This window comes from Corvus brachyrhynchos, unplaced genomic scaffold (genome assembly GCF_000691975.1).
Source record: "Corvus brachyrhynchos isolate BGI_N302 unplaced genomic scaffold, ASM69197v1 scaffold136, whole genome shotgun sequence".
Classification (NCBI taxonomy): domain Eukaryota; kingdom Metazoa; phylum Chordata; class Aves; order Passeriformes; family Corvidae; genus Corvus; species Corvus brachyrhynchos.
In genome coordinates, this window is record NW_008239080.1 from 5,859,843 (window position 1) to 5,884,858 (window position 25,016).

At 38.4% G+C, this 25,016-nt stretch overlaps 1 protein-coding gene across 11 annotated transcripts in view; it reads left to right on the top strand.

Annotated features, from left to right (window-relative positions):
* DST (dystonin) overlaps positions 1-25,016 on the top strand; it is a 207,282-nt gene that overhangs the window by 91,611 nt on the left and 90,655 nt on the right. For 8 of the 11 annotated variants that reach the window (XM_017739217.1, XM_017739218.1, XM_017739225.1 and 5 more), the window contains 12 exons: positions 844-6,390; positions 6,602-6,748; positions 6,903-7,118; positions 7,302-7,448; positions 8,464-8,697; positions 10,057-10,209; positions 12,230-12,463; positions 14,820-15,101; positions 16,865-17,410; positions 19,830-20,006; positions 22,621-22,744; positions 24,592-24,800. In XM_017739217.1, the coding sequence (XP_017594706.1) occupies positions 844-6,390; positions 6,602-6,748; positions 6,903-7,118; positions 7,302-7,448; positions 8,464-8,697; positions 10,057-10,209; positions 12,230-12,463; positions 14,820-15,101; positions 16,865-17,410; positions 19,830-20,006; positions 22,621-22,744; positions 24,592-24,800 (8,016 nt within the window). The remainder of the gene's footprint in view (positions 1-843; positions 6,391-6,601; positions 6,749-6,902; positions 7,119-7,301; positions 7,449-8,463; positions 8,698-10,056; positions 10,210-12,229; positions 12,464-14,819; positions 15,102-16,864; positions 17,411-19,829; positions 20,007-22,620; positions 22,745-24,591; positions 24,801-25,016) is intronic. The other 3 variants (XM_017739221.1, XM_017739222.1, XM_008637630.2) reach the window with 1 other exon arrangement.

Consider the following 25,016-nt stretch of genomic DNA (forward strand, 5'->3'; position numbering starts at 1 on the left):
GATAAGCAATTCATTCATCTCTTAACTCTTCTCTTAAAAGCCATTCTTTGACTGCTAGATAAGTCTGCGTTTCTGCTGCAAAAATGACATTGTAAAATAACATGTTAATCTCTCCCATATATCACTCAGAAATGTCCTGGAAGAGATCTACTTTCCATTTTTCTTAAAATTTTTCTGGGTATGAAAACAGGAGGACATAATACAATTAGCTCTGAGACACTATGAATATATTTGTTAATGGATATTAGACTTAAATATGGAGTTCTCAAAAATTATCTTGCAAGCGAGTGTTCTCATATACATATAGAGGCAGAGTCTGTGTAATGAGTTCAGATAACGTTGCCAAACTGACTTCATGCTTTCCATGCCAACTAAATGCAATATTTGGTGCTAGAGTATCTGATTCCATATTGTTGAGTGTATATACAGAAATGCTGTATGCTGTAAACATGAATAGCATGGTTGTGTTGAATCACATACTGTTTCCAAATATTCTAACCTTTCACAGACATTTATAGCATGAAAATGTGCCTTTCAGGTATATGTTCTATTTGCTCTCTCTGCAATAATTTCTTCTATTGTCTTTCACTAACCCTGTTTATGTATGCAAAGCATAGGTTTTTCAATTCACAGATGCATGTTGGTTTTAAATCTTTTATCACATCGTGTGCTGTTGAATGACTGACATAGATCACTTGCGCATTTGAGCTGCTAACATTCACAACATTCCTCCAGGCCTGGTAAGTACATGTTTTTATGCTTATCATGCGTTCAAAGTCCAAAGAAGATTTTAAATATACAGTCCAAAAATACTGATAGCTTTTCTTTTATATTTCCTTTTAGGTGAATAAAGTCATTGCTGGTGTCATTGACCAAACAACTGGAGAAGTCATTTCAGTCTTTCAGTCTATTTTAAGAGGTTTTCTTGACTATGACACCGGAATTAGATTGCTTGAGAATCAGCTGATTCTTTCTGGAATAATTTCTCCAGAATTAGGAGTGTGTTATGATTTGGAAGAAGCTGAAGCTCATGCCTTAATTGATGAGCAGATTCTGTTGCACCTGCAAGAATTAAGTAATGCAAAGAAGCTTATGTCAGAATCATCATTAGCAAATATTCCAGTTGTTTCAGCTTTAGAACAAGGTCTAATTTCAGAACCTCTGGCTGTTAAAATTCTTGAGAATCAGCTTTCAAGTGGGTATTTGATTTTGCCATCTACTGGAGAAAAGCTGTCTTTGCAGAATGCTTTCCAGAAAAACCTCATTTCTCCAACCTTATATGCAAAACTCCTGGAAAGAAAAGACACATGTAAAGATCTCATAGACCCCAACTGTGCCGAGAAAATTTCCCTTGAACAGATGGTTCATAGAAGCATAATACATGAAGCAACAGGGTTAAGACTCCTACCTGTGAAACCACAAGAAAAAGGGAGAATTATGTTGAAATGTGGAAGGAGGGTAACTATTTTGAGGGCAGCCCATGAAGGGCTCATTGACAGGGAAACGATGTTCAGGCTGCTGGGTGCTCAGTTAATGTCTGGAGGAATCATTGACCCTGACTCAGGGAAGCGAATGACTGTGGAAGAGGCCATGAGACAAGGAATGATAGATCAGGACACTGCCTGTGGGATCCTCACACATCAGGTTAAGACTGGTGGAATCCTTTGTCAAAATTCAGGACAACGCCTGACTGTTGATGAAGCTGTACAATGCAACTTAATATCATCTACCAGTGCTCTGCTGGTATTAGAAGCACAGAGAGGCTTTGTGGGACTAATTTGGCCTCACACTGGTGAAATATTCCCTGTATCAACTTCTTTGCACCAAGATATGATTACAAATGAGCTGGCATTCAAAATACTGAATGATAGAAAGAAAATAGCTGCACTTTACATTCCAGAAACTTGTGAAATAATCAGTCTTGACAAGGCTGCAGAATCAGGGATAATAGACAGTAATACTGTATCTGTTTTGACCAATGTGACTTTACCAGATAAAATGCCCAATGTAGAAGAATTAAAGTCTCCTTGTAAAAATGCTGCAAAATGGTTATCGACTTACGAATTTCTGCCATCTGTATGTCATGACTGTGAGGAGGAACATGAAGATTCTGGCACAGAAGACCCTGTATGTCATAATCTAGATCAAGCTAAGAAACTATTCATGTCTTACCTGATGGTAAATAGTTATATGGATGCCAACACTGGAGGGAGACTTTTGTTATATGATGGACAACTGCAAGAAGTCATCAATATGTTGCTGGAAGGTGATAGGACTGGGTACAATGCTGGTGTGTCAGAAATGGAACTTAGTAACAAATATGTAAGCTCAAAAGGAATTAACCTAAAATCAGTAGACAGTGTTCAGGGTGATCTTTCGGGTGCTGAGAATTTTTGTAATAACAGGAAAGTAAATCAATGTGATGATTTAAGGAATTATGTATCTTCACAAGAAGATCTCCATGTGTGTAGGCCAGATGTTTGCAATACTCTTGGTACTGAGCAATCAGAATATACACAGGAGATTTTGTTAACTATCCCTGCAGAACTCAGAAATGTAGTAAGTAGCACTCAAAATTCCATAAAGAGAAATGAACTCAGAGGTTTTTTGGAAGTTTCTGAGTGGACAGAACTCAAGCATAATAATCAGCGGACAAATTTAGGAAACATTGAAGGATACCTTCCAAATGACTCAAATACATGTCTTATTTCAGAAACAGCAAACAAAGAGATTTGTGTGGGAGACAGTCTGGATAATGAAAACAGGAATGATAAAATGTTACAGAATTCCTTGAGTGTGAATGATTTGTCAGATAATGAAACATGGAGGGAGCTGGAAAGGTGCACAGAATATGGGCCTCACATATTTCAAGCTGACAGTAGCAGAATGGTACAGGACAGCAGCAAGAAAGATAACTTTCAGAGAGGTCTTGGTTCATCCATCAGTGCAGACACTGAATGTAGACTTCCAGAAGAATTGGTTAGTCAGTGTGGTGTCCCACTAAAGTTTGAAGACAATGGATATGGTGAGCAACCTCTACAGGAATATGCGGGTCCATCCCTAGAGGGCTGTCCCTGCATACATGGAAGGCCATCCCTGGAGGATTGTACTGATTTTCGGAATAAACTGTGTCTAGGAGACAGCATAGACATGCACCATAGGTCTTCATTGGGTGGTGATACTGTCATGCACGATGGACCACCTCTGGGGGACAGCAACAGCACAGCACAAAGACTGACAGTAGAAGAAAGTGATCTTGTATTCCACAAGTTAGTGCCGTGTGACAGTAGTTCTGACTCATCAATAGATGGGGGCGATGGCATCCCACAGCTTGAGAGTAACTGCTTGCAGCATAAATTTGGTGAGGTGGCCTCTGAAGAGGACAGCTCTCAGTTGGATGATGGTGATGATGATGATGCCTATGAAACACCTCAGGGTGATGATGATGACAGTGACGTCTATGATACTCCACAAATTGATGATGATGATTCCTCTGACACTTCTCGAGGTGATGAAGGGTTTGATACCTTGCAGTTGGGGGATGATGATAAACCGGAGCCAGAACTGGCTGGAAGATCAGTTCCGTTAGGTTTTCTGGAGGAGAGAGGTGGACGAATAACCCTAAGAAAAGAGACCAGCTCTTTGCAAGAACTTGCAGCTAATGCTGGAGAGAATGTTCGTGCAAATGTGAAAGGGCAACCTGAGACCATAACTATAGCTTCTGCAAATGCCAAAACTATGGAAAAAATCCCTGAGGAAAGGGAAAGAATGGGGAGTTTTGGAGAGAAGGAGCAAGAGTTACCAGTTACTGTTGAGAATGAAGGAAGAAAGGAAGGAGCCATGAGCTATTTATGGAATATGTGTGAAGGAGATGTACAAGACAGGAATGAGGAAGTTGAAATGAAAGCAGGAGGTGACCTGTGTGGGGAGGAATATGAAGGTACACAGGAGGAAGATTATGAGGAGGATTATGATAGCTATGATGACTCTGACACTGATTCTGACAGTGAAAAAGAAATGGATATTTTTTATTCACATCATCAATGTATAAGTAAAGGTGACCAGCTGTTAATTTCTGTAGAAGATGTAGAAAGGAGCAATGAAAATAATCAGAATATTGATGACTGCTGCCATTCTTTAGACCACAAGACAGGATATACTTTGCATTTCCAGTCTAACCATGAAAATGGAAAACTATCCTCAGTAAAATGTGAGTCAATGTCAAATGTTTCTGAAGAAAGATGTGTTGGTCTTTCATGTACAAGTGAAGAAGATAGACAGGAGGAAACAGAAGATGACTATAGGACTTTTGTAAAAAGTAAACACATGTCACAAGATACTACTGAGCCCGTTCAGTCTGAAAACACCTTTGACACTAAATGGATATCCACTAAGAGTGAAGAGAGTAATGAAACACAGTTTAGGGTTCCAGGATCTCAGCTTCTCGATGATACTGTGAAATCTGACATCACTGTGACAGCCTACCTACAGCAAGCTACTGATGATGATGAAAGTACTTGGACAAATTTGCTTCTCTCAGAATGCTTTACTGATAGTGTGAATAAAGACAGTAATACCATGCCAATGTTAGATTCAAATCATGGGGAAAGAAAGAGAGAGGCACTATTTGCAGAGGAAAAAGTATTAAATTATCTGGAACAACTAAAGGAAACTTCATCCCAAATGCACAATAAAATCCCTACAGATATGCCTTATGTGAGTGATAATAGTTCACTTAGTGACCCGGTACATCCAGTCACCAGTTGGAAGCATGGTCAAATAGAAAGAGGTTTTGAAAATCTAACAGAAAATAAAAATAGAGTAAATATTATGGAGGAATGTGATGTCATGGGGTTAAGTAATAGTCCCATTCAGATGGAAAGCCTCGGGGCAATATTTGATGCAACAGTAATTAAAGCTGATAGAGAAACTCCTGTTGCAAGTGAAGGAAAAGTAAATGTTGATCAAGCTTTTCTTGACATTCAAGGTGCAAGATCAGATGAATTTAAGAGAGATGTTAACATTTCTGCTTCTTTAAAACAACATACAACATGCATAAAAGAAGGTGGCCATTCAGAACTCGATAAAACTGAATTCTGTTTTGATGACATGGAAAGAGGGGAAGAGGGTATACAGAATGAAAAGGATTTTCTGCTAAATGTGGAAGAAATGCATTCAAGTGAATTTAACACTTTTCCCCCATCTGATACAGAGAAACCAAAGGAGATTAGCATAACTAAAGAAACAGGGAGACTTAACTGTCAAAATACTGACAATGTTCTTAAAGACATTCCAGAAAGCAAAAGTGGCAATGATAGTGAAATCTCCCCCATAAAACCAGATGCTTTAGGAAGTACTGAGGATGCCAAAGAATTAGGGGATGGAAGTGACATGCTACCTACTGGGAGACATACCCATACCACTGATGTTTCTTCTGCAATTCTGAGTAGCATTGTGGATAACTTGAATTATGGTGCCCAGAACGAACATGAGATGCTGAAAAACACAAAGGGAGAAAATGTCATGGTTAGTGAGACTTCCTCCCTTGGAAATGGTTTCAAAAAACAAATGTCCATGGAGTCATTGCAAAAAGAAATGGGGCCCTGCAAAGATTTTCAAGTAAAGGAAGGTATTTCACAATCAGCAGATGTGTCTGACACACTAATGGAAGACTTACAGAATTTATTGCAAAGGAAATTGAATATGGGACATATTTACTGCAAGCAGGAAGGTGAACCCCTAAGTTACTCTGATACCAGAACTTTAATGCAAAATTTACTTAAAATGGTTAGAAGCACCCAGCTTGCAAGTGAAATGTCTAGTGGGTCAAATCTGAAGCAAATAAGCAATGCTGTTAGAACTGCATTAATGGTTAACACGCTGTGTACAGAGCCCAAAGAAAGTGATGCTCCTTCAGTGCTTTGGCCTGATTACAGAAGTCCTGATCTTCTTCATGATATTCTGAAGCAGGAATCCTGCAAGCAAAAGACAGCTGATCCAGATGAAAGGAAGAGTGAAACAGACGTAAGAGCTCCTGTTCCCAAGCTTGCTACCACTGAATTTATGGAAATTTTTCAAATCTCACCTGGAGATGAAAGTACAAGCAAGTTAGAGGAGCTGATAAATGGTTTGCTTATGAGCTCACAGGTTGCTGGTACCACTACAGAACATGAGGGTAAAGGCAAAGGAGATGGGCTTTATTCTCTTTCCTCAACAGAACTATCAGAACTTGGATCAGAAATTGATGAAGGAAAAACACTGGCAGATAACACAACCACTACTTGGAAAAGTGATCAGGAGCATGGGAAGACAGACAGCCTGTCCAAAGGCTTTACTGAGCCTGTTTTCAAAACAAAAGAAGCAGTTGTGGGAGACACCCCCACTAGCATGGTAAGTAACAACAGTGGTATGTGCTCAGTGTCCTTTGTTAAAGGAATTGCATGGATCTTTCCATGTGCTGGACAGAATAATTGAACTGGAAAAATGGTTGAAAACTCAGATTATAAATTTAAAATAAATCATAATAAAACCAAGGACTTTTATTGCTTATTTTCAAGTCAGTTTGGAAAATCTTTTTTTAATTTTTAAAACTTATTTTCAGTTCGATGGAGTACAGCATTGTTTAAAGTTAACAGAGAAAATGCGAGAACATTTGGCAGTGCTTCAAGATATGAGAAACCACCTAGATAAACAGCAGCCTATTAGTAACAGCCTGGAAATACTGAAAGCTGAACTGGAACAGCTAGAGGTAAGTAAATTGTTCTTTATGCTTGTACTTCAGTGGTGGGTGGTAGGAATAGCCCTTAGATTTTAAAAGAGAGATTTAAAATATAGTTAAAGCAATTCAGATTTAAATGTCTTTCTTAGTAACTTAATGCATTTTATATATGTTCTCTTTGTAGTCATTTGAATCAGGACTGGCTACCTTTGCAATTATCCTAAAAAAGGACATGAACTTGGCAGAAGAATTCTTAAAGTCTTGTAACAGGGATATTCCAGAAGAGAAACTTAAAGAGCTAAAGATAAGCTGTGACTCTTTGCAGGAAGCATTTTTGGTGGTCTGTGATAGATCTTCAAAACGAGCAAAGCAAATAGTCAGCGCTGTTGACTTGGAAATGGTATGTTTTTATCGGCATATGGTTTTACCTTAATTTTCTTCAAGGTAATTGGGCTAAAATAAAGGAATTTTCTTTTTCTTTATTTTATCTTAGTATAAAGATACATGTATCATTCAATTTGATATGGTAGAAAATGTGACTAGACTCCAGGAGCATAAATAAATATACAACTTCCTTTTCTAGTCTAAGCTTGCAGGATTACACCAGCAACTTTTAAACCAACTGCACAGATTTTCAGACTGGATCACAGAGAAGAGTAAAATCATGCATGACTTCACAAAGAATACTACTGATATAGAAGAGGTGAAGAAAAGTTTACAGCTGTTTAAAGTAAGTGCTCTTTATGGCAGGTGTTGATGCTTTTGGGAAATGTTGCTCCTTATTATTAATTATTAGCTATGTTTGTTATTCCTTCTCAATAACCTCTACTGCTTAAAGAGATGACTAGAAGTAATTACTTAAGAAGGCAACTACTTGATAATCCAGTAATAAAATCTTGTTGATTTGCTTTTTCACTTGCAAAAAATGTTGATAAAGTTAGGATTACTGAGAAAGCTATTGGTTCTACTTATATTGTTGCAATAAAATTGAGCCTTTTAGAAATCTAATTTATAATACAGATATTTCCGTGATTAAAATTGGGTCTTTATGCACAGGGTTCAGAACCTTTACTGAAGTTTAATTGCCTTTCAAAGCAATTACATGTGAGAACACAAGATGGGAAAAGATAAAAAGCCTCTTCATTACACACCCCATAAAATGAGTAATGGAAAACAAAGCAGAGCAAATTTTTAGTAATGTTCATATGCTTCCATATGTATGAATAATAAAAATAATTTTAGTTGTTTTAATGTGCTTAGAGTTCCAGAGACATGGTATGGTCATAGGGGCTCCACAGGATGTAGCTATTGGCAGAATTTGCCACATTGCTAGAAATGGTGACATTTTTGCTGTAGAGTTAAGAATAGGAATGATTTCAAGTAAATATTTTAACATTTCTATATCTTCAGACCTAGAACCTAGAAATGTTATACCTAACCTGCCATAAATCCTTTAGAGTTGAAGTTTTTAGACAGTCAGTTTTCAGACATCCATGAGAGAGCAAAGAAATAGAGACATGCGGTTTTTATTACTTGGATACAAGCTGTCCTGAGGCAAACCATGCACAAGTTCTAATGTCATACCTGAATGTGTCAGAATGATTCTGAGTTTTGATTTTCCATGGCTAAACTGTCTACCAAAAGTATTTTGCAATAGGGGCTAAGAAGAGATGGTAGGGATACTTGTGGTTTATTGGTACTCAGTTTTTCTTTGTTGCTAGTAATTCCCTTCACTTCATTTACAGAACAGTGCTGCAGAGCTCAGCTGTAAGAAAATGCAACTGGAGTCCACTGCATTTGATGTTCAGTTCTTCATTTCTGAACATGCTGAAGATCTTTCTCCTAATCAGAGCAAACAGCTGCTGAGGCTCTTAAATACCACCCAGAAATCTTTTCAGGAAGCACAGGAAGCAATAACTTCTCAAGTGGAAAGTTTAGAGATTCAGTTACAGGCAGTGCAAGAGCTGGGTGATCAGAAGGTTTGCCTTTCTGTGTAAATGTGTGCTGAATATTTCTGTCTACGGATGAGGAATTTTAATACCAGCATGCAATATTGAGCATATTTCTATCTTTTCCCTTTTTACTACAGATACATTCATAGTTCTACAAAGATGATATTGATCAAGTTTGGTGAATTTTTGTCTTTCCTTGGTGGGAAGCTGAGGAAACTCACAGAAACAGCATATGAAATTATGAACAGACACAGGTCTGCTCTTTCTAGCAATGAGAGAAATTGACTTGAGGTTTCTCACAAGTGTTGTTTCTTCAGCAGCTATATCAGTAATTGATCTGAGCTATATTGATCACTGAATTTGCTATACCATTGCATAACACTTTGGTCTTGCTGAAGATTTTATTTTCCTTTAATTTGCCAGCTCGTCTACTTATGTGATGTTTTTTCTAGATCTTTGTAGTCCAAGAACCAGATTTGTTAAAATCCGTGTACCATGGATTGTTTTGACTGAGATGGGTTAGAGGGACAAACATATGAGTAAATCAGCCAAGATACTTGCAGTTCTAGGTGTGGGCACTGGGAAAACTGTGCGTCAAGTTGGGCCATCTACTACTTCAGCTGGCACAGCTGCAGCTGGCAGGTGTAAGCAGCCTTTGTAGAGTCAAAAGAGGCTGATAAGAGCTGCAGCATAACAGCACCTCTTCTTCTTTTAAAGCAGCACTGTTAAGACTCAGGGTTGCCACCTCAGCCCCTGGTTTACGTGTAAATAAAACTTAAAAGTGCTTTAGCGTTCTGAAGACTTGGTATTATTTTGCCATTCTAAGAACATTTCTTTCTACTATATTTTGTAAAAGAAGCATAAAATTGAGTATAGGAAAGGCACAGATAAGTTTTGTAGGACTTTGTAACAATAATGAGCTTGCATGTTTTGTTCTTTCCTACTGCTTAAAAAGTCTGCAGTTTCTATTCAGGTAACATATTATGCATACTGAAAAGAGCTAACTCACATTCACAACTAACCTCTGTTTTGATGTCCTTTTTTTCAGAATTAATAGTGTTTATCACAGGTTTCGAGCGGTTAAGAGATGGGATTTTCACTCCTGTTGTTTGGAGATTTCATCCTTCACATATGTGCATGGCCAGACTTCTATTGGGCAGTTCCATCAAACATGGTCTCTTTTACTTACAACATATTTGAGGTTTATCCATAACTTCTGTATATTCATCTTGCTCTTTGTACCACTGCTATCATGTTTACAGCATACTTTTAAAATTATTGCTTTGCAGTATTGATGTTCAAAGATTTCTAATATCTATTAGAGTGTTGGTTCCTGAAGTGAGGACTTTTTGTCTTATTGTTCAATTGTATTTGGCTCTAATATAGGCTGTGGCTGAGCGGCAGCATGAATGCAAAGAGAAACTGCAGGAAATCTGTGATTTGCTTACACAGACTGAAAATCGACTCATTGGACAGCAAGAGTCTCTTGTTATTGGAGACAGCAAGGCTGAGCTGGAACAATACCAGACCAAACAGGAGGTATGCACAATTCTAGTCAGAGGAGTTAAAGACGACTGAGTGCAGAGGAGAGTGACTAGACTCTTTTGTTGAGTAACAAGGCTTGTCATGTGAGAGGAAAGTAAAATAGATTTGTTTGACCTACCAAAAGTAAAGGCTTGGTGGCATGCATTTAAACTGCTGCCTGTGAATACACTCCAGTATGTGCCAGTGGGAGAAGAGAAACTTCCAAACGAGGAGACACTAGAATAGGGAGTATGTGCTACACATTTCAAGAAGCACTCTTGAAGTAGGCATGAATTTTGTTAATATATTAGCTTGAGATTGTTCCTGTTGAATGTGATAAAATGCATGTTTATTATGCTAAAATAATGTAGCCAGCTTTTTAGCTGGTATCAGGAAGTGTTTATTCCTGTTCACAGTACTTTGAAAAATTTAGCTGCAGGGTTTTCTCTTGCCTGAGGCTTTCCATTGTCTCACTCTTGTTTTGTTTTGAATTCTGTTTCTTATTAGTGTTTCTTGCAATCTCTTTGGTGTCCTCATGTAGCAAACCCCTTTCTGTTTGTTTGCTTTCCTTGCTCTTAGCTGTATCCAGTCATCTATAAACTTTTAGTCTGTCCCAACTGACAGCAAGTTTATGAGAGTTAAAGGACTGAGGGGCTTGGTACTCTTCTTCTTCCTCTTTTTCCTAGTACTAGTTTACTATACTGTAGAGCTCCAAGTCAGATTTAGTAATCTGTAAAAGGAGAAATTTCCTTATTCGTCTTGTCTTGCTTCACTTACCTTTGAAGTAATATATCTAGTTCGTCAAAGTTGTTTTTAGAGTCAGTCAGTCATACAGACACCCCTGGGGTAGCTTTTAATATCCCTTACCTGTCTTAAGGATTTATGGCCTAAATGGGGTATTCATGGGGAGTGAAGAACTGATACAGCATATGCCTCGTTTTTTTTTCCACCAGCTGTTTGTGACTGCCTAGCAGACTAGTTGTTATTTTCTGACTGATTTCTTGGAATTGCCATTGAAAAGTGTGTCTTAGGAGGGAATGGGGGTTAAAAATGGTCTTTTATAGATCAAGTCAGAGCTTTCGTCCTCAGTGTGCTGTTTGAAAGGGAGCACAGAGGGGTCAGATACGGGGTCCTTTTCTTGATACAGGGTCCCCAGGAAAATCTTTCTAATGTACTTCCTGAAGTGTTAAAATGAGCTGCAGTTTTAGCTGCTATATTCTATAATTGCTGCAAAATCTTTAGTCTAGAATGAGAATCAAATGTTCTGTCTTGCAGCTCCAATATTGTTACACTGCATAAAAAGGTGAAAAATGTCATTTTTTCAGTAACTGGGTGAATGTATTCAGCAGTGTAATTATGGAATTAAAGCTCCTCTCAGATAATTGGGAGGCAGACTAGGAAAATTGCTTTGGGTAAATTAAAACTAAATATCTGTCCTCTATGAAATTCAATGGATGTAAACATTCTTGAGAGACTGAAATATTATGATTGATTACAACTGAAGAAAAAAAATATTTGCATGCCATTTCTGGCCTGAAGAAACCCAAAAAATATATAAAAACTTTCACCCAGGAAAGATGATTACAATTTTCTGATTTCTATTCAATTGCCTTATTTTCAGCAGCTTTATCTCAGGATAGAAATGGACCAGAATTTGTCAGGAGACTCACTTTACTAACTGCACTACAGCAGATTTACTTAACTCTTGATTTCTAAAAAATAAGATGTATGTTCTTCTGTGTACATGGAAATGCAATATTTGAACTGTTAAAGGGAAAAAAGTGGCCTCAGTCTGAATAGGACTGTAAGCAAACAGATTTGCAATTAAAAAAAGAAAAAAAGACAGATTGAGCTGCAACAACACTGTCAGATGTTGATGTCTTTGATTTTAATTGTTGTCTACCATGTGTCATGTGCAGCTGGAAAGGACCAGTGTGGTGCTTATCTCTAGAAGAGAGATACTTCCAATAAAGTTAATTGGACAAATCTCATGAATAATTTACTTGCTCCTATTTTCTTTCTTTTTTCTCAAAAGGAGATACAAAAAGACATGAGAACAAGTGCCCAGACACTGGCAGAGATTGTGAAAAATACTGAAACCTTCCTGAAAGAGAATGGAGAAAAGTTGTCACAAGAAGACAAGACTGTTCTGGAACAGAAACTGAATGAAGCTAAGACAAAGTGTTTGCTCCTTAGCCAGAAGGCAGAAGAGTCCAAAAAAGAACTGGATAAAGCTATGACAACAGCAATTAAGCAGGAAACAGAAAAGGTTTTTAGGCAACCATTCCATACCTTTATTCAAACCTTTTTCATGTCGTATGGTATTAGTCGTGCAGCTTACTGTTGTGTGGTGGGTTGACCTTGTCTAGGTGCCAAAAAGCCATTCCATCACTCCCTTCCTCAGCTGGACAGGGAAGAGAAAATTTTATGAAAGCTTGTAAGTTAAGGTAAGGGCAGTTGCTGTCACAGGCTAAACAGGCTTGACTTGGGGAAGTTAATTTATTACCAATCAAATCAGAATAGGATAATGAGAAATAAAAACTAAATCCACCCCTCCTTTGTTCCTGAACTCAGCTCTGGAGTTCTCTCCCTCATTCCCACTGGTGCAGGAGGATGGGGAATGTGGGTTGCAGTCAGTTCATCACACGTTGTCTCTGCCTCTCCTTCTTCCTCAAGGGAAGGATTCCTCACACTCTTCCCTCACACAGGAGACAGTCCTCCATGAACTTCTCCAATGTGAGTCCTTTCCATGGGCTCCAGTGTGATCCCTTCTAATACTGTCCCTGCCCGGCTCTGTGGGGTCCCATGTGCACCCCCAGAAGCACGGGTGGGTTCAGTGTTACAGTCGGTAGCAAAGAGGTGAGAAGGGCATTTGCGTGCCTTCCAGCAGGAGCATTTATTGCTGCTACACTGCCGAAGGGTGCAGAGGCAAATAGGAACACGAGCCCAAAACTCACGGTTTTGTCTGGGGGCGGGGAAAAGGCAAGACTAGGGAATGGGGACCAATGGGGAAGTTCTGGGGGCGTGACGAGGGTGGTAGAGGCTGCCAGCCAACCGGGGAATTCAAACTGGGGTAGATTAACACAACAGAACAATGCATCCCGGGAGAAGCCCCCTTGGCCACCCCAACACCAAGTGGCTCCTGTGGTACTAGGCACTTGTCTTACTGAGAACTCTCTGTCCCTTGTAATGTATGTTCACCGGCCACCACAACTCCTCCTTTCTGTGTCAAACAAAAAGGCCTCCTCCGGGGATCCCAAAACCCAACATCCCAAACAACCAAACATACACAAAACAATGACAATGATCAGAAGCACCCACAGCCCAATATCCCCATAAGTCCTAAAATCTTTCAGAGGATTTTCTCTCTGGATGCTGGAATGGATGCTCTCATGGGCAGTGGTGAGGTTGAAGCAGCACAGTTCTCCTTGGGCTGTGGTGCAGTTCAAGCATTCACTGCTGGTGGTACCAGGAGCATCCAGAGGATGGCAGGATGATAGGTGTTGGGTGCTGGGCACCATGGTGGTGAATGCAGGCACAGGCTCTGGCAGTTGCTTCTGTTGGGGTTTCAAACAAAGTTAAAATTTTGCAATTTCAAATTGGGGGGGGGGTGGGGGCGTGTGCTTTCCCTTCCCCCCTCTTTTACTTAAAGGTCTGGGGAAAGGGGAATGGTGTATCAGTAACAGTATGGGTATGGGAACCTGTGTCTAGGGAATGGATAACAAGTAGTAAATAAAGAGAGGAGTGCAAGTTAACAGAAAACATCTCAGTAGGAGTATTGGGGAGTATGGTTGTGGGAAAGGTGAAGCAGAGGGATGGTGGTAGGGAATATTAACTGTTGGGAAAGCAACACCCTTCCACAGAGTGCAGTCCTTCAGGCACACTGTTCCAGTATGTGGAATGACCCCATGGGCACAAGTTGTGCCATGAGCCTGCTTGAGTGTGGGGCTCCCACAGGGTCACAGCCTCCTCACATGCTCTGGAGTGGGGTCCTCCCGGGGCTGCAGGTGGATCTCTGCATCCCCTGGTCCTCCTTGGGCTGCAGGGGCACAGCTGCCTCACCATGGGCTGCACCATGGGCTGCAGGGGAATCTCAGCTCTGGCACCTGGACCACGTCCTGCCTCTCCTTCTGCACTGACCTTGGTGTCTGCAGAGCTGTTCCTCTCATATATTCTCACCCCTCTCTTCAGGCTGCTGTTTTGCATGCATTTTTTTTTTACCCTTTTACTATGTGATCCCAGAGTTGCTATCACCATTGCTGATGGGCTTGGCCTTAGCAAGTGGTGGGTCCATGTTGGAGCCAGTTGGCATTGGGTCTGTCAGACATGAAGGAAGCTTCTGACAGCTTCTCAGAGAAGCCACCCCTGCAGCCCTTTTGATTCCAAAATGTGTCCAAGCAATCCCAATACATATTGATAAATTGTGTAAAGGTTAATATCATATTTCGTTTGGGTAACTAATAAACTGTTGGTTTATTCTCTTATAAAATGAACAGCAACCTCAATATTAATCAAAAATTTTCTTTGATGTTAATGCATTTTAAATGGTTTATTTGTATATTTATTTGATATTTTGTGATCCTTAAAGAAGATTCCTAAATTGAAACTGTGAAATTTCTATGTAGGTTGCAGCCATAGAACAGCTGGAAGAAAGTAAAAATACAATAGAAAACCTTTTGGATTGGTTATCAAATGTGGATAAAGAAGCAGAGCATGGCCGGAAATTTAAGCAAGTAATAGAACAGAATGGAACACACTTTGAAGAAAGAGATGTGAAAGTTTTGGAAGGAGAGGAGGATGATGTCAATGGTAATCTGCTGGAAATGCAGCAAGACATTGAAACTCGGGTGGATGGACTAGTAAAAAGCACAGATGATAATCTGAACCAGCAGTATCAGAAAGTCAAGGTATTGTTACTGGGTTTATTCAACATTTAGGTGCTAAGTGTATCACTCCTTATTCAACATAATAAACTCAATCTCATCCTTTCTGTCCTAGGCTTTGGAACAGGCACTAGGAAGACAGTAATACACAGTGGTAGGAATTTCAGTAGTTAGAATCTATTGCACATTTGTCACTTTTTTGCTGTTACTATAGTTGTTTCATGCAAAATAAGAGAAAGGACACATTCTGCAAGGTAAATGTAGAATCTTTGTGGTGAGTCTATTATTATTTTTTGTCGTGAGGAATTGATGCAGGCAAATAAAATGCAAAACATAGCAATATGAATTCATACCCTTTGTGTGACTTCTTCAAAAATCTTTGCAATACCCAAATGATTCATCCTCCTTTAGACCCCTGTGAATACTGATTGCAAATTGCTGCAGATAATAGTTTACTGAAATTATAGTTTTCATTCCCTACAACTTTAACACATGGACAAAGCAGTGTTTGAATGCTTCAGAAAGGTGAGTTACATAAAATTACGGTGCAGCATTTTAAAAATAAATTTTCCTGGTAAGATAATTGGAAGCATTTAAAGTAATAAGAGCTCAGTTTTATGGTGTTTGCTGACTTACAGCTGAGAAACCAAGAACCTTTAGGTGTGAGCTGATTGACACCTTAAAGAAAATTATTATGCTTGTAGCTGACAGTATTTTGGATTTTCTTTTTTATTAAAAAAACCCAAAACCCAAAAGCCCAAAAGCAACTTAAGAAAATAAGATTATTGGGTTTTGCGTACATGATATTTTTACATCTACTTTTTTGACAGTCATTTCTGCACCTAGTGCCTACAGAATAATTGATCACTGTACTCATGGAAGAAAAACATACTGTTTATTTTACATAGCTAATTTTCATGGGAGTAGAAGACCTTCAAGAATGAAGAATTTTTTGAAAGAATATATTTGAAATATGTTTTTCATTTGGAATACAGTACTAGTTCCTGGACTTAAATTTTTTTATGGGATTGAAAAATTTACATGCACAGATTGTGTCTTGATTTTTAATGTCAACTGTATCTGTTTTATTACTAACTTTATTTGTTAAGAATCATGGCTCTTGATTCTGAAAAATGAAATTTTAGAACCCAAGTAATAATTTTTGTTCACTGAGTGTAAGAAGAAAGTATCTGTACTATGTTTGATGCTTTCACTCCTTTAGGTTTGCTTATCTGTAATGGTAGCTACAATATAAGTAATGGGACATGGAGAGTTTTGATTTGGAAAGTTGCCTACCTTTGAATGTTTTATTTGTGAAATCCCATTTTGAGACAGAGAATTAGGAAAATTTTGGTTACACTAAGCACACTACCATAAATACTTAGTAATAAGCAATTTAATTTTATTAGGAAAAAATGTAAAGAGATTGATAGTGTCTAGTTTTGCTCTACAGAGTTGTCTTTGAGAAGTACAGGGGAAAATGCTTGTGTGATAAATACATCCAGGTACTGCTGAAGTTGCAATGATACTTGAACTTTTCCATATGGTCATGGCCTGTACATCTGGCAAAAATTACCGCTGAATGTGTTGTAAAATTTTTTGACTGCACAGAAATATGATGACTAAGAGTCACACTTTCACTTAAATTACTGAGAAAATGTGGGGTTTTTAAATAAATAATATGAAAATCAGAAACGTCTTTTATCATTTTGATTGTTTTACGTGTCCTTTTATAAGGAACCACGTGAGAAGGTGCTGGTTCTAATTTATTCTTCTTTTATTTGTAGGCTCAACATGAGAAAATTATTTCACAGCAGCAGGCGATCATAGTAGCAACTCAGTCTGCTCAGGCACTGCTTGAGAAACAAGGGCACTACCTCACCCCTGAAGAAAAAGACAAGATGCAGAGGAACATGAAAGAGCTGAAGGCTCAGTATGAGACTGCTTTGGCCGAATCTGAACGAAAAATGAAATTGACCCATTCTCTAAGAGAAGAACTGGAGAAATTTGATGCAGACTATAGTGAATTTGAAACCTGGCTGCAGCAGGCAGAACAAGAACTTGACAATTTGGAGGCAGGGGCTTCTGACTTCAGTGGTATTATGGTCAAACTGAAAAGGCAGAAGAGTTTTTCAGAAGATGTTATATCTCACAAAGGTGATTTACGCTATATTACAATTTCTGGGCAAAGAGTTTTGGATGCTGCGAGGTCATGTAGCAAAAGAGATGGTGTGAAGGTTGACAAAGATGGTATCGATACCTCAGCTACATATGCTGAAGTGCAAAATAAACTGGATAGAGCTTCAGATCGCTTCAAATCTCTCTATACTAAGGTAAGTTTTATTTATACTGAATAGGAATGACTATTGTAATTGATTTAGCAACTTGTGTAGACAGGAGCTAGCTGATGAAACAAACACTGTGGGAAAGTTGTAAATTCTTTGTTTCTTGAAGTTAGAGCAAGATGGTTTTCTAGAAGATCTACTTTAGTCAAGTGTCAGACTATTAAAGGTCTGAATGGATGATACTTTCTACTTTGTGTTATAAAGAAGAAATGAGACCAGAGTTCATTGTTCTTTCCAGCCTTAAACAGCCTCTGAGACTGTGGCAGCTCAGAGTGTCTTGGGTTATGTTTTGGGGTGGAAAGAAAATTGTAATACTTTCACATGTATAATGTTTCTTTATGTTACTTGCAGTATTTCCCACAACTGCTTATTTACTTGTCTCCCTACTAATAAAATGAGTGTAAAAAGAGAGAGACTATGACAAAAATAACAGGTGAAGTTTAGATTTTAATTTGTATCCTGAAATATTTTGTCCCAATGTGACCTTTGTTGTCAGCACTAGGCATGAAAGAACTTAGTGATTTGAGGACAGCAGTTCTTTTCCACTGCTCTGCCAAGTAAACATTTTATCCTTAACAATCTCAGATTAGTGTCTAACTAATGAGTAATTAGCAGTGCAAAATCCTCTAGGTACCTCAGAGAGGGAAGATAATCTAGCTCTCTGTGCCAGGTTCATGTATGGAATCTGTCTGATAGAACTAGGCAAACATCACCAGCTAGTCTCACATGCCAAATTTCCAGCTGTTTTCAAAAAACCAACAGTGTTGTTCAATATTGATAATATCCCAGAACTGTAAACTTCTGAGATAATTATTAATTGAACCACTGAAGAGAGAGTTGCTGTCAGTAGCCCTTGAATGTGCTATTTCATAATTTTCTAAGGTCATAGGTTCAAACTCCTCAGTAGAGCTTTAATATCCACTGGTACAGTGTTGATCTGCAACAGTGGCCATCTTTGTCTGGAAATTTTTATCTCTTTAATGTTTTCATGCTCAGAAATGTAAATTCTATAAAGCCATGTATTTGATTGCTTGATTAAAAAAGCAGTGTAAAACTTTTGTTCTCGGTTTGTCAAGGCAGCTCTTCTTTTACAAAAGCACATTTTCCTTTTCCCAATTAACTAGTATGAACAGGGAAGCTAAACTGACAATTGCATTGGCATGCTCGATTTCTTCCAGTTGGTTTATTTAATTAGTTTGAGTGTGAATGTAAAGATTTCATAACAAAATTTTCAGAGAGCTTATTTTTATGCACATAAAAATCCCATGCCAGCGGCTTGATTTGTCAATTTTCCAAATTCTATCCTTCCCATATATACATTTAGAAGAGGTATAATAGACATGCTTTTTTAAATATTTGACAATAAATATGCAGAACAAAGTAGATCTGTGGAGTCTTTAAGGACAGAATTCTAAAAAGTGAGATTGTCCAAAATTAGTGAGATCTTCTGAGTTGTAAATGAATTTGTAGTAACCTTTTTTGCCTTTTGTAAAAGCTTCTTGCTTTTAATAAATACTTAGATTGCTTTTACTTTTATATTTATGTATTTGCACATGTGTGAGACATGATTTCATAGGCTTATATGTTGAAGGAATCTTAAAGTCAGTTCTTGGTTAACTCGTTATATAAATAAGAATGTTCTATGTCTGCCCACCAGATGGAGACCAAGTACCATACAGTGTCTGGAAGGTTCAGGATATAAATATTTAACATAACTATTTATAAATATTATGACTTGCTACAACCAGATTTTGCTTGTGAAACCATCTCCAGAAAGTCTGAAAGAGTTTCACTGACTTTTTAATATGACAATTTGCTGTAAACATTTTGGGGCATCCTAACGTATAGGACTAATAGGATCTTGTTCAGATGACATTTTTTTTAAGTGAATAAAAACAAAGTGTATGTACAATACCCAACCATATCACTTTGGATTCACTATGCAGGTAAGGTAGTTATGAAAACTGTACTCCACTGTTTGTATTTCAATGAATATACACATCTCTTCTGATTTTTCATAATAATTTCTAGCTTCCACTGGCTTTCTACATTTCTACTTTCCATTAGCTGTCTACATTTTTGGTGCCAGTGTTCTGATAAAGAATCTTTATATTGCTGAATCAAAAATTATTCTTGAAGCTTTTCTTATTCTAGTACAGCAAGTAAGATTCCAGTTTCCCACCTGCATCAGTTATTTGATCCTAAATCACCCTTTAGGAGCACAAACTGGTAAGACCTGCATAGCCTGTCCAGCTTTCATGTCTTAGTTCAGAAATCAGTTAGACAGTGAAGTGATGGCAGGAAAAAATGATGCAGTATTACAGGAAGGAATGTATGACTTTGAGGTTGGTATGCAGCACACAGTTTAATGCCTGCGTATTTGCTTGTTTCTTTTCTACTATTTTAGTGTAGCATCCTTGGAAATAATCTTAAAGATCTGGTAGATAAATACCAGCATTATGAAGATGCCTCATCTGGACTTTTGTCGGGTCTCCAAGCCTCTGAAATAGCTGTGAACAAACAACTATCAGAGCCAATTGCAGTGGATCCCAAAAATCTCCAAAGACAACTCGAAGAAACCAAGGTGAAAAGCTGTAAAATGCAGCAGTACTTTTGTCCTAAAAGGAGCTGCTTTTTGTCTGAAAAACAGGATAATCTAATATAATTCAAGTGGCTGCAGGCCAAATTGTTGCCTTGCATGTGGGCATACAGCTTCTATGGTTCTGAATTTTGGCTGTCCAGAGCAATATCCGAAAAGCGCTGGGTGAAAAAAAATGGGGTACCAAGATGCCATTAGCAGTGGTGACTGCGTGATGTGTTTTCTATCACTTTGCTAAGATAGGGTGAAATCTGGAAAGTTTTTGAACTAAGAAAGGATTTAGTGCTTATGGTTTGCTATCAGAATAAGGCTTGGATTGGGTTCCAGATAGAGAAGTCCTTTTGATGGTTGTCTGTGACTCTTGATTTTTTTTCTGTTCACGTTTGCGTGTTACTTCATTATGAAAGGGATAATACCAGGTGAACAGTGTGATCTGAGTAGTCTTGTTTGCCTGTTTCAGTTGCACCTAGTGCTATACGCCCAGCAGAGAGTGAATTTAACATAATTTGTACTGCATAGAAAAATGATATTTTTTATTTTTCCCCACTGAGGATGTAACTCATGACTTTATGTGAATCCAAGTATCAGCAAGACAAGTTAGTGATAGAGCTTGTGAAGGTAAAACTCTGGCTATCTGTATAAAGTGTAAATTTGGAGGAGGCTTTAGAAGTATAAGGTGAGTTATATAAAGTTTCATGCGGTCTGTCATCTTTGAACTGACTGTTATATTTTCATAAACACATTCAATCACCTATACTATAAATAAAATGCAAGATTATTTGTTTTTCAGTGAGCAAGACCATTGGTCAGGCACTTCCTCACTGCTTTGTCTGTGCTTGGTGAAGTATCAGTGCAGGTCAGACACACTTACTATTGAAAAATGATAGTCAATAACTTTTGGAAAGTACAGCTTTAACCATTTCCCTTACATCAACCTTTACCTATGGTATCTTTCAAATTGGCTGCTGGAGATGCCTAACACTTTGGTGCATGACAGCAAAAGGAGTCAAATCACAGCTGTGTTTAAGACAATGAAAGTAAAAGTGTAGATTGTGAACTCCTAACTATTGAATGTTTTAGGTACATTTGTGCTTCCGAGCACAAGAAGAGTAGGAATAAAACCAATTACAATTTGAAGCTTCATTTAAACTTTTTGTTCCTTATGCCAAAATGAATTATATTCTCTATAATGCAAATTTTCATGGAAGTAATACAAAAGAAGTGAGTACTAGGGTTCTTTTTATGAAATGTCTACATGGATTACTTGCCACACAAAAGAGCACTCAATGAATATGAGTTGGGAAGAAGGAAGAGAGTACAAAATGTCAAAAGATTCAAAGGAAGAGAAAAAACAGGAGGCTGAAGAAAGAAAGCCAATTAATGGAAGCAAAACAAAGAGTATTTTGAGGAAGTCAGGTGTTGCAAGTTAAAGCTGTCCCTTGTAGCCAACGCATGCAGCTGATAATCCAGCTACACACAGACCTTGGCAGCATGGTGAGGTCTAATCTTTTTATGGGGATTAACTGTTCTTCAGAGTATTCTTCACTGCCTCTGGCATCAGCTTGCTTGCCTTCTGTTAGCATACAAGGTTTTCTGGTACATCTTTTTTTTCTTTCTTTTTTTGTTGTTTCTTTTTTATTCTTTTTCTTTCTGCACAAGTACTAGCCTAAGCCTCTTCAGATCTCTCAGACTCATTGTGTCAAATGGGTCAGCAAGATGAGGTACTGTGCTCTGGCACAGTCTTATGCTCTGGGTACCGGTGCTGAATGCACTGACACGACTTCTTTGTGCTGGCAGGGCACATAGGATTATCTTTTGATTCATATATTCATTGAGTATCAATGAATATCAAAAAATAAATGAGAAATCCTTTCACTTTAGACTTCTGTAAAGTTCAAGTGAATCAAAACAAACACTGGGACAGTGGCCAGAAATAATTTAAAGACTAATTGCCCTAAAGTACTCTTACACACTGGAGAGACAAAGCCACTAGAAGCTGATTCAGCCTTCTTGTCTTCATTGTCTCTGGAGCAAATCATGGCTGGGCTAGTCTCTGAACATGTGTTCCTTGGTTAGATGGACAAGCCTAGGCAAAATTCAGCCGCACTGTTTCAGAGGCTCCTGACTGTGAAGGCAATTATCTTATTTCAAGCTATTCCTGTTTACTCTACAGTATCAGCCTGATCCTTTGTCGATACCACTGGTGGTGAATGTGTAACTGCTGCTGTTGATTGTGCGCTTTTCCATCTGAATTGTTCTTAGATGCTGAGTTGAAAAATATGTTTATAATGTAGTCTGTACAAGGGGTCTTTAGAAACAATTAAACAAAAGACACATTTGAAGTAACATGCAAGAAATAAGTTGAGTCAGACAAGTATTCTAAAACATAAGGTAAAAAAGATGGTGAATGAACTAAAACAAGGGCCAGAAGGTTAACAGCAGCCATAACCACCAGTCAGGATTTTTCTTAAGGTGAGGTCACAAATTGAGTTAGTTTATTCCCAGCACTAAGTTTAGGTTCTGTGACATATCTCAAGCCTTGCTTATGTAAATATCAACTGTACTGAAAAGCATAACTGATAATAGTGGAATTTTACAGGTTCTTCAGGGACAAGTGTCTAACCACCAAATTGCTGTAGAAAAACTGAAAAAAGCTGCTGAAGTGTTATTGGACACAAGGGGAGAGTTGACACCAGACAAAGATGAGATTCAAAAAACACTGGGTAAAATATTTGCTTTTATTAATGCCTCTATTTATCACTTGTGTCTGCATGCAGGTTCTGGAATAGAAAAATTATAGTTTCCACATTCTTGTGTCACTGTCCAAGTCCATGTTTTGTTGAGTCATAAGTCATTACAACACAATAACTTTATTGTTGGTCTCTCTCCTACATTGATCCATATGCTTTTCACTGTCATTTCATTTTTTCTTTTTACAGAAATAGGAATTGCCGAACAGAGGTAGTGATTTGCTGAGGATCATAAATTCTCCAGAGAAACATGACTCCAAGGAACCTGTTTACAAGCAGTTATTTGAAGTTTGCTTAGTTTAGGAGTTATTTCCTTCCAACTTTAAGAAACTGTCTATGGAGGGGTTGACTCTGGCTGGCTGCCAGATGCCCACCCACCTTCTCTCTCATTCCCTTTGCTCAAGTGGATGGGGGTAAAAATTAAGATGGAAAAGCCCATGTGTTGAGGTAAAGACAGGGAAATCACCACTTACCGTTTACTGGGCATGGACAAAATAGACTTGACTTGGCAAAAACTCACTTTCATTTATTGCCAAATAAAACAGGTTTGGGAAATGAGAAACAAAGACAAATCACAACAACACTATGCTCCATCCACTCTTTTTTCCAGGCTTACCATCACTCCTTCCTTCCTTCCCAACTACTCCCACTTCCTCCCTGCCAAACAGTGCAGTGTGGGTGGGAAATGGATGATTGTGGTCAGTCTGTAATTTCTCTGCTGCTGCTTCCTCCTCACACGTTTCCCCTGCTCCAGTGAGGGACCTCTCTGCAGGCTGAAATCTTTCATGCTAATACTGTTCCAGTGTGGATATAGGCTGCATTTCCTTCAGGAAATATCCACCTCCTCTAGTGTGGGGTCCTCTACATGCTGCAATGTGGTTATCTGCTCCTCCATCCTCCCCAGGCTTCAGGGGAATCTCTGCTCCAGCACCTGGAGCATCTCTTCTCCCTATTTCTTCCCTGACCTTCATGTCTGCAGGGCTGTTTTCATACTTTTCCCTCATTTCTTAGTCCCATGCAGTGTTTTCTCTTTTCTTAAATACATTTTTAGCAGCACCACCAGTTTGGTTGAGGAGCTCAGCTATGCCCTGTGATGGGTCAGCTGGAGTTGGCTGAAACCATCTGTGTCTTCCATGGGGCAGCTCTTGACCTCCTCTCACATGAGCCAAAAAAACTTGTCACTAACAAACCCTTACCACCTACTAATACTCTTTCCTATCAGTAGTGAGAAGTAGCACAGCATGACATTCACCCCTGTCTGAAGTTTGAAGGTGCTCTCTGTGTATCACACAACTGTCTCTTCATGAAATTCCATAAGTAACTTGAAGAACAGTGAAATAAAAACCTGTGGCTTGACTTTTTGGAGTGAGTGATGAAACTCTGTAGGAGATACATGGAGCTTGTAACTTCCAGAGAGTTATCTCAAGAGTGTTGAATGTCTAATGAAGAACCATCTGGATGAACCTCTCAGGTCTCACAGTAACATAAGAGACAATTGTAGAAGACCTGTCTTAATACTCTGCTATTTTATTTCTTGGGAACAGTCAACAGCTGTCTTAAGCTAGAGCTTCATGGAAATCAGTTTCTAACTCTGGGCAACTACAGCTGTATGCTGCTCCCTCATTTCCCTTGTCTGGTGTGTTTCTTGGCTCTGTTTGAAATTTTTCGTCTTTGCTTCCATGTTTTTACTGACTAAAGCTGCTTTTTTTCCTTCGTTCTAATGTAGCAATTTTTGACTCAACTTACGAGAACTGGTGAAGTGAGCTAAGAGCTTAGTTTGGCTAGAGGAAAAAAATTGAAATACATTTTCTTTTTATCAGATGATATTGTGGAAAGATATGACAATTTATCCAAATCCGTGAATGAAAGGAATGAGAAGCTTCAAGTAACTCTGACACGATCCCTAAGTGTGCAGGATGGTTTGGATGAAATGCTGGATTGGATGGAAGGAGTTGAAAAGAGCCTTAAAGAACAAGATCAAGTGCCTTTGAATTCTGCTGCTATTCAGGATATTATTAGTAAAAGCATTGTAAGTAGAATTCTTTGAAAGAAGAAACATCTGTTTGATAATGCAGATTTCAAGAAAGAACTGAAATCTTAGGTTGGCACCTTTAATGGATTCAAAATACTTACTAAAGAGGACAGTTGTGTCAAGTGAAACTGCACATAAGGATTTCTGTAGCTGAAATAGACTATACTGATGGTCTCGCCGTACTGATTTGTTGTTTTATGTGGTAGACGAATT